We start from the raw sequence: 9639 nt of genomic DNA, 5'->3' as shown, positions 1-9639 counted from the left end.
TCTTTCTGCGCCATGCGCCTCTCCGGAGCTCCGGCCGGCACTGGGGGAAAGGGGGAAAGGAAGCCGTTGAGGGTGAGACGGGCGGGTGGGCACGCGTGTGAACATGGGCAGTGTGCCCCCGCTCTGACGGAGCTGGACTGCCGGGGGGTGCGCCCGGGACGGTCTGGGTGGCGGTGACGGGGCTGGCGCCCAAGGTCCGCTCCCGGCCTGCACTCGGCGGTGGCCGCCGGCTCCGTGCTCGGGGGCAGGTGCCATGGGGTGGCTCGGCTGGCCTGGGCGACGGGGACTCAGTGGCCAAACAGAAGATCCGCGCCTGCCAGAGGAATCCCAGGATCCTGGAACAGCGACGGCACTTCCAAGCCGGGCACTTCGCTTGCTCTCCCCTCCGAAATGCTTCCCCGAATAATTACAAACGCCGTCGAAATTGCTGGTTTTCGAAGGCCTGCAATCCCAGCGATGCGCCTCCAGCATCTTTCATCTTTTAGGACCTGTGGGGGTGATTAAGCTGAAACTTAAATCTCCATGGGGCAGAGATGTGGCTAGTGTTGGGGGGGGGGAGTGAGGCCCCGGCAGGATGGGGTGTCACTTTCTTGCAAGGACGACTTTGGGAGCTGCCTGGATGTACTGTGGGCTTCGGAGCAGCACGGTCCGTGGCATCAGCTGCACCCCATGCAGGTTGTGCTTTCTGGCTCCTCGCACTTGGTGCCGTCTGTGCTTGCCTGCGGCCTTCTGCTTCACATGGGGCGGCCCTTGAAGGCTGTTCAGAAACTTCCCTTTGGGGCCAAATTCTTTTTTTGAGGTGGGGCCAGAACGTTGGAACACTTTCTGGATGGGCCACGGATATCCGTCTGGGGAGACACAGGGAGGAGTTTTCTCAGTGGGGATGCCCCCCATGGACAAAAATGCCAGGGTGGCGTCGTGGTGAAGAGCATGGGCCTGGGACTCGGAGGATCTGGGTTCGAGTCCCCGCTCAGCCATGGAGCCCACTGGGTGACTCTGGGCCAGTCACAGATTCTCAGCCCAACCTACCTCACAGGGCTGTTGTTGTGGGGATAAGATGGAGGAGGAGAATGATGTAAGCGGCCTTGAGCCCTTTGTAGGAAAAAGGCAGGATATCAATCGCGATATATATATAAAATAACCCCCCCCCCCCGGCTTCGGCTTTTCTCAGAAAGGTATCCATTTCGTTTTGCTATTCCCACAGCTGTGTGTGTGTAGGTTTCCAGACTTCCTTGTTTGTTAATGTTCCTTTTCGTTTTCAAATCGCTTGGGGATTTGTCTTAAAAATAATAATGATACACGAAATAGAACAAGAAATGTGGAAGGCTGATTCTGGGAGCCGCTGCGGCAGCGCTGCATTTTCAGGTCAAATCCAGAGTGCCGATACGAACTGTTAAACCACCGAACGGTTGGAGGCTGCTTTCGCTCCCTGGCAGATGACTGGGAATGGCTGCTCTCGTTTTAAATCGGCTCTGGACAGCGGGATGGACCGTGCCGGGCCCCCGTCCAGCAGCCCCCGGCCCCTGCTCAGGAAGCGTCGTCCTGGACTGGGGAGAAGGGAAGCCTGCTTCCAAGTCCAGCCAAGCCCCCCTCACGGGCGTTTTAGCATTGAAGGGCCGTGCCAGGTCTGTCTTTCTTCTCTTTCCTTGCCTGAAGCTGCCTTCCGGGAGTGGGGAAGAAGAAAGCCGGATTGATGGCGTCCGGGTCAGGCTGGAGAGCAGCGATGGAGTTGGGGGAGGCCCTTGGAAGGGGGAGCGCAACCCTGGGAACGGGGACGCGAGGTTCCTCATTCTGGCAGTCAGACACCAGTTCGGCGCTGGTGACGCTGTGCTGGCGTTGTAAAATCCACGCTGTGTTTGCATCTTCTCCAGAAAAAATCACGATGGTGTCTCTGGCCATGTGCAGATTGCCTGCCTGGGATGCTTCCGACGCTTGAAGCTGGGGCAGGGGTTGGCAGCGGGGCTTGCGGGAATCATGATCCAAAACAGCTGGAGGGCATCCTGCCCTGGGGGGGGGGTGCATTTTGAGCAAGGTATCTGTCGTCCCCTCCCCATCTCTCAGTCACCATCGTGAAATACACCGTGCGTTATTCGAGTCCTTGGTTTTCCCGATGCTTTGGCTGCAGCTGCCAGCAGCCTAGGAATATGGGAGTTGTCGGCTGGAGGGGCCCAGGTTTGCCCACTCTGCTTCAATGCATATTGGCTTGTTTTGCTCTTGATTGTAACCTCCTTGGGGCAGGGCCTTCTCATGGCTCGCAAACGCTCCTGCAGGGCATTGGCTGGGGATGTTCGTAGGAGTCCATAGTGAGAGGCGGGAAAAGCCAGGAGTTGCTGCAGTGTGTCCCAAAACGTGGGAGGGGAAGACGCCAATTCTTCAGGCATTGTGCAGAGTGCAACTTCCAGGAGCTTGGCTGGAGGAAGGCCAGGAGTGGTTCCTAGGACCCCTCCTTCCACACCGTCAGGTGGAAGGAGACGGGCGCGTTGTGCACGTGATCGCCGTTCCCATCGTCCTCAGCGGCACGCAACCCTGTGCGCCCACCTTCATTGCACGTGTGTGCCTGAGAGAGAGGTGCAGCATTGTACCCTTAAGTTCGTAAAAAAGGTGTGTCTCTTCCTACTTCTGCAGCGCTCTGCGCCCCCTCGTCCGTCCCCGCAGTTTCCCGCAGGCCCCGTGTCGGCTCAGTGACGGTTGGGACGCGCACAGACCCTGATCTTAAGGCCCCGTGATGTTCAGCGCGCACTGCTCTTTGGAGCGGTACTTTTCCCCTTCCCAATCTGGGGCGAGACGGGTTCTTGGCACGGGCATCCAAGTGGGGTGTGTGGGAGGCCGAAACGTGGCCGCCCTCCTCCAGAGCCCGCGGATCCCTGTCCGCTCCCCTTCGAGAGCAGACGCAGCTGCCAGGGGAAGCGAGGTGGAAAAGGTGAGTCATTGCAGGCAGGCAGGTGAGGGGCGGGGAAGCCGAACCTGCTCCCATTATTCCCGGGAGCTTGTCTTAGAGGAACCGCATCGTGGCAGCCAAGCAGCGGAGGAGGCGTTGCGAAATGTTGGCTGCCCCCATGGCAAGGCTGGTGGGGCTGAGTCGCCATTTGGGGCAGAACGCGGGCGGCACAAGCCCTGGGACCGGGCCCGTTTCTCCCCCACAATGGGAAGCAGGTGTTCGGAGGGGATCCAGGAGGCCTGGGGGGTTAGCCGGCCCCTGGCCCGTTTTCATCCATTCACTGGGGCAGGGCTGCATCTTACTCCTGGGCTTTCATTTTGACCTTTGCCAAAACGGATTCGTAAACGGATTTTTTAGGAATCCGGTGCACGGTGAAGCTCAGGGCAAACACTGGAGAGCTGGTTAAGGCCAAAATCTGTCTAGTTGCACCTCCTTTGCACACAACGGCTGGCCAGGCCTGTCTCCGTTGCTCAGCATCCATGAGGACTAGTGGCTTGTGTTCACTTAGTAGCCAGCCAGCTGCGTGATGCAGCTCACATGCCAACGTGCCTTCCGTGTGACTTCGGCACTACAACCCTCCGTGTGGGTGTTTCTATAAGATAGGAAATACTTAAACTCCACAGCACTGTTTCAAAGCTTTTTGCATTCGTCCAAGGACGATAAAATCTTAGTTGAATATTCTGTTGGAGTTAGAGAGTTCAGAAGGTTGCAAAGAAAAAAGGAACACCACCACCACCACCAGAAAACAGCAATTGAAAACAGACACATTTAGGGTGTTTGTGGTATCTCTCACAAACAAGGTTTGCCTCAACATGACCAGTTGCTCTTGGGCAAAATCTTGGAGGAGAAGGGCTGCCAGCTGCTTTTGGTGGTCCGTACTGCACCTCGTGGGAGCAAGAAGTCGCGTGTTTAACCATGATTTCGTCTTGGGTGACCGGGGGTAGGCGAGGTCAAGAGCCCATGACTGGCTGAGCGGGGACCAGTACCCGGCTCTCCCAAGGCCCAGGCAGAACTCTAACCACTCTGCTGCTCTGCCTCCCGCTGTGGCCGTCCCCCCCTCAGAGGCAGCGTGCTGGCGGATCCTAGCCACCCCACCCAGCCTGGAGCCAGCAGTGTCCTCCTCGGGGCTCGCTGGGTACCAAAGGGAGAGAGAAGCATCCTTCCTCCCCGGGGACCGCCTGGCGGGGCTGGTGTCGCCCCGGGCGACCGGGCTGGGCGGCCGCATCCTGTCACTCACGCACGCCCCATGTCAGCGGGTCCCTGCCTGGCTGCCAGTCGCGGAAACCGCATCCGTGGGATGCAGGAGGCGGCGGTTGCCGTGGTGACAGTGCAGGGGGGGCTTCGAGGCAGCAGGAGGCGCAGCGGCAGCGCAAGGAAGGGGGAGGCGGTTTGGGGGCTTCTGTGGGGGGCTTTGCACCATGGACCCCGCTTTCTTGGCTGTGGGAGTGCCCCCCCCGGGCCCAGGGAGGCCTGAAGGAGAGCCCCCCCGGAGAAATTTAGCAGGGCTAAGGCGAGGCCAGGCGCCTGCAAGGCCTCAGGTGGTCCGTTTACCTTAAGCAGACCGTTCTCTTCTGCCCTTCAGTCCTTGGCTGCTCGTAACACAATTTTCAGCCCGTCTTTTGTTTGGTTAAGGGTTTTCACGCCTCCAGTAATCGGTCCAATTTCCCCCCATCTGGCGAGGTGTGTGTAATACTATTTATTAATGTGTGGATTTCACAGGGTGCAAGAATCCTAGGAAGTGCATGCTTGGTGTGTGCAGGAAAAGGGGGGAACAGACATGTCCGCCCCCTTTAAAATTCTGGCTTCAGCATCAGAAATAAATACTCGCTGCCAAAGAGGTGGAAATACTCCCCAGGTTCAAGATATTATTATTATTATTATTATTATTATTATTAGAAAATTTCTATGCCGCCCCTTGCCGAAGCCTCGGGGCAGCTTACAACACAATAAAATACAATAAAATACAAAAATAACCATATAAAATTAAAATTAACAATATAAAATAAATAAAAATATAAAAGATATTCTGCTCCCTTTCCCCTTAAATTCAGAATTTCGGTAGTGGCGATCTGCTTGCATCAGCTATTGCTCAGTTTCTTCTCCCACACACTTTATTGTGATTATTTAATTAATATGAGGGTGATGGATTTATTTTTATACTGCCCAATAGCCACTCTGGGTGACTTGCAATATTTCATAAAATACATGAAAATACAGATCATTCCTGTTGGGAAGAAACCGTCCTGGGCTTTGTGGCACTTTTCATTCTTCTCCGAAGAAAAGCATTTGTAATGCAAACTTTCCAGCCTTCATTTCCCCAGAAGAGAGCAGAAAGGGACAGAGTTGGACACCAAACTTGTGTGATTTGCATGCTTCATAGGTTGTGTATTTGCGTGCGTCACGTGCTAAAAGCTTTTCAACCCAGTACGGGAACCTCTTCTGAGAGAGCGCTTTCCAACTCCTTTCTAAGCTTGTGCATTTGATTCCGGTAACGTGAGGGAGACAGAAAAGTTATCTAAAGAATGCAGATGCAAGTTCGGCTTTGAATGGCGAAATCAGAGCATTTAAAAGGAACTAAAGATCATCTCCTTCTCTGTGGAAGGTCTCTCACTGTAACATTCCCGACAGGTGCTCCTTGCTTGAAAATTTCTCTCTGAAGCAGTGCGTTTTATTAGCAAAACCCTCATGATAGTAGCGAGTTTGTCCCTGATTTAGATCTCTTAAATAAGTGAGCCAAGCTGCATCTTGCTGGCGCTGGGGCCGTGAAGGGGGAAAATCGCAATCTCCATATCCAGAGTTTCTACCTAACCTGAAAGATGGAGAACTCTCTGTCCTCTGTGCCCCCACCTGCCCCCCACCCAAAGTTGGGCGCTTTCCATTTTGCGTGCCGATCACGACGTTGCTTGGCAGAATGCGCATTTCTGCTGCTGTTGTCGCTTGTCTTGGCTTTTGCCATAGCGGCACAAGCCCCGCATTTTCTGTTGCTCTTTCAAGAGGGAGCCACTGAGTGTTGTGAAAGCTGTGTGTGAACATGCAGCCCCGAAAATGAGGACAGATCCGTATACAGATGCCCATGACACGTTTCCCTGATTTTATCTCCGTTTCCCCCTATCCTCTTTCCTGCTGTGCTGCCACTAGGGATGGAGCTGGCATAAATAGTGCTTTCCCCGCTCCTAGTCTCACAACAGCCCTGCAGGGTCGGTCAAGCTGCAAGAAATAGTGACCGGCCACCGGCTGGGCTGTGCCATCTTCACCGTTTCGCCATTAGACCCACTTCCACTGCGGAGCCTTTGAGGTCGGTGCCAATGCCCAGTCTGTGTTCGCGCATCGAGGTCGGCTCCCCCCCCCCCCCCCCCCAAGGAGTGCTGATTAAATTATGCCATTAAGTAGAGACGCCTCATTAGCCAGATTCCTGGAAAACAGTCCCCGTCCCAGCTACTCCCCCCATGGCAGGTATCTCTGCCCTACTCTTGATGCGGGGTGGGGGCGCCCCCTTTCTTTTTCTTTCCCTTCAGGGAGGCTCTGATGGTGACCGGCGCCTGGCACAGCCAGCTGGCGCATGTCGGCAAGGGAATCAGGGCGGTGCGCAGGGATGCGTGCTTAATTGTGGAAAACTAGGGAAGTGTGTCAGACCGGAGGGGGCAGAGAGACAGAAGAGGGGGCACACGCTCGGCTGGGCAAGGAGGGGGCGACCGCGGGGGATAATGCACTTGCCGGGGGGCGGGTGTGGGGCACGGCACGCGGCCGTCTGCTTCCCCATCTCGCCACACGCCATTCCTCACGTCCCGAAAGGCTCGTCATGCGGAAGAGGCTGGCCAAGCCTTAGATGCTTTCTTCGGACCGTTACCGGCCGAGAGGGCTGGCCACGAAAATCAGGTTTAAGCTACAAGAAGGCAGGTTTCGGCCGGAGAAAATCTGGTGCATCAGGCCAGGGATTCTGCTGCTGCCCGAGGAGGTGTGGGGCTCTCAGTCGCGGGGGGGTTCCCGCAGAGAGCCCCCTGCCGGGGATGCTTGAAGCTGGAGCCCTGCTCTCGGCAGGGGGTTGGACTGGAGGGCCTCTGCGGCCCCTTCCAACGCGGTAACTGCGGGGTCTCTGCTTCAGCCTCCGCTTTGGCTCGGCCTGCTTTTGGGGAACTGGGGTGTCTGTTGCTCGGACTTCGTTCCCTTCCTTAGCGCCTTTCTGCAACCCGTCTTTGTTCTGTGAGCCCGACAGCAAAGGAACCCCCCCCCCCCGAGCCATTAGCTGCAGGGGTGCTGAGCATCCGTTCTGGGCCCCGATCCAGCCTGCTGGGGTTCCCCAAGGGACGGCGCCCCTTTTTCTCTGGCTGCCGGACCTTCGGTGGCTCCCTGCTTTCTGGGGCTCCAGTTCCCAGGCGGCGAAAGGTGAAAAGGGCCCTTTGTGTGTGGCAGAGACACAGCCACACCTGTGCCGTTTATCCCCGGGCCCGCCGGTGACCGATTTCTCTTTCTCTGGACAGATTTCAACTACGGCACGGAGGAGTATGATGCCGAGGGCAACGAGGAGCCCAAAGTCCCGCCCGGCGGCCCGGAGACTATGCCGTACATCGACGAATCGCCCACCATGTCGCCTCAGCTCAGCGCCCGCGGCCGGGAGGGTGGGGACGGCTCCGACGGGATCTCGCCCACGCCCACGGATGAGCTGAGCACCGTGGTAAGTGACTCCTTTGAGGAGAAGTGGCATTTCGTGGCCGAAGGCACGCCCTCCTCAGCACAACAGCCCTGCGAGGGAGGGAGACCCGGCGGCGTCCGGTGAGCTTCGTGGCCAGGTGAAGACTTGGATCCAGAGCTCGCGAGGCTGAGTCCCTCGCTTTTAACCGCTCTGCCAAAACGGCTCTCCTTGTGCCCAGCAGGGAAGCGAGGTGGATGGACTGGAGGGCGGGTGGTTTTTTGACCTCGGAGAAACCCTGCAGCTTGAGTGTGCCAGCAGGGTCTGGGCAGGATTCCTCCTCCCAGGTTGGAGAGGTTTTCCAGCCTCACATCTGGAAGTCCGGAATATCCTTTCCCCCCGGATGCTGTCTGGGACGTGCCATCGCTGCCGTTTCCAGCTGACTAAGCCCTTGCAGAACCTAGAGCCGCTTTGCATTCATGTGGGTAAAACCACACGCAAACACACCCCATAGAATTTGAACCTGCTTAGGGGCCAGGCTGGCGTCGTGGCTGAGTTTAAAACCTGGCCGTGGCCGTTTTCATTTAAAGTGCGTGTCCCAGAATCGGGGCACAAATCAGTCTTAGAAACAGTGGAAAAAAGAGACAATAATCGGAAGCTGAAACTGAGGAAGGACTCATCTCGCCGATGGGAGAGGGCCGGGAGCGCCGTGTGGGCCGGGAGCGCCCCTCACCGGGCTGGCCGGTGCGGTGTGCGTTTCGACGTGTGTCGTGCGACTCGGGGACAGTGTCCTGCCGCCGTGGGGTGAGGCGTGTCAGCACGGCGAGCTGCTTCAGCGGTGCAAGGGCTTTAGAAGTGCCCGTGTCGCATCGCTCTGTTTGGCTCAGCATTTCCTCACCATCTGGCACCGTTTCAGCAATATGCCGTGCGCAGAGCTTTTCGTTGGCCACCTGCGATTCTTAAAAACAAATGCTAGTATTAACCGCAGCGCACCTGTGTGCGTGACCGACACATCTTAACAATTGGGCTTCTTTCGAAGCGGGCTGCCGCCCGCAAAACCTTACCCCGTAGCAGAGCCGGGAGATTGCTGGCCATTTTCAAAATTTACGACATAGTTGTGCGAGAGAAATTCCAGGGACACAGGCGAAAGGCCCCCTGGGATTTGCGGTTCTGTGCGAACGCGTCTCTCGGGTGGTCTCCATGATTTGGGGGACTTCTCCTGCAGAAGTTTTAAACGGCCGCACAGCTGCTCTGAGCAGGAGGTCGGGTGTCCGGCCTCGGGTGGCCCGGAGGCCTTCGGAATGGGCAGCTTCTCGTGGATACCGTTTTAGCATTTCCCTCGGGAGAGATGGCGCTGCGCTGCGCTCCACAGGCCAGGTTGTGTTCCCCGACCGAAGCGAGAGACTCGCCTCTCGGCCCTTCGGCTCCTTCGGCCAGAGACTCCCCGAAGAAAGCATTTGAGCGAGGGCAGCGGCTTCCAAGCCATGCCCGTTCTCGGTTTGTCGGGGGGTGCAGGGAGGGCTAAACTTCCCTTTTTTTTCACCTCCACTGGGATTGGGCTGCTTGTCCCACCTGGTGGCCATAGGTTGGCGTGCCCCCCCCCCCACAGGACATCTCCCTGAATCTGATTTACGAAAAATAGCTCACACGGGGGCTGCTTGTGTGGGGAGGCGAGGGGTGCGGGTTGGCCCACGGTGCTTTCCGTGGAGGGCGGGAGGTGGCGAGACCCTTCCGCACAAACACCCCACCCGGCCGGTCACAGACTCCCCTATCCCGGCCAAGACATAGCGAAGAGGATTTCTGCGCCTTGAAACCCGCCACTCCTCCTTCGGACCCCCCCCCCCGGCCAGCAGCCCTGTGCATTTAGCACGGGGCTTCCCACCCTACCTGCCTGGGGGACCCCCACGCAGCCTCCCCGGGGGGCCACCTCCCCCCCAACACACCTCCGCCAAACTGCTCCTGTCCCCCCAGGCCCTGCGCTGGCGCCTTCCCGCACTTTGTGCTGGCTTCTAGTCCTCAAGGAACTCCATCACTGAGCCCGAGCCTTTCCCTTGCACCTGCCCCCCATATCTCT

At 57.5% G+C, this 9639-nt stretch overlaps 1 protein-coding gene across 3 annotated transcripts in view; it reads left to right on the top strand.

Annotated features, from left to right (window-relative positions):
• The first annotated feature begins 7416 nt into the window (after nt 1-7416).
• Nucleotides 7417-9639, top strand: part of ABR (ABR activator of RhoGEF and GTPase) — a 37723-nt gene continuing 35500 nt past the window's right edge. For all 3 annotated transcript variants that reach the window (XR_006414715.1, XR_006414714.1, XM_044429952.1), the window contains exon 1: nt 7417-7610. Coding sequence is in view for 1 of the 3 variants with exons in the window: in XM_044429952.1 (XP_044285887.1) it covers nt 7494-7610 (117 nt within the window). In the remaining 2 variants the exon portion in view is untranslated. The remainder of the gene's footprint in view (nt 7611-9639) is intronic.

This window comes from Varanus komodoensis, unplaced genomic scaffold (genome assembly GCF_004798865.1).
Source record: "Varanus komodoensis strain SLA01 unplaced genomic scaffold, ASM479886v1 scaffold20_1, whole genome shotgun sequence".
NCBI classification, from domain to species: Eukaryota; Metazoa; Chordata; class Lepidosauria; order Squamata; family Varanidae; genus Varanus; species Varanus komodoensis.
This window is presented reverse-complemented; position numbering and strand designations above follow the sequence as displayed.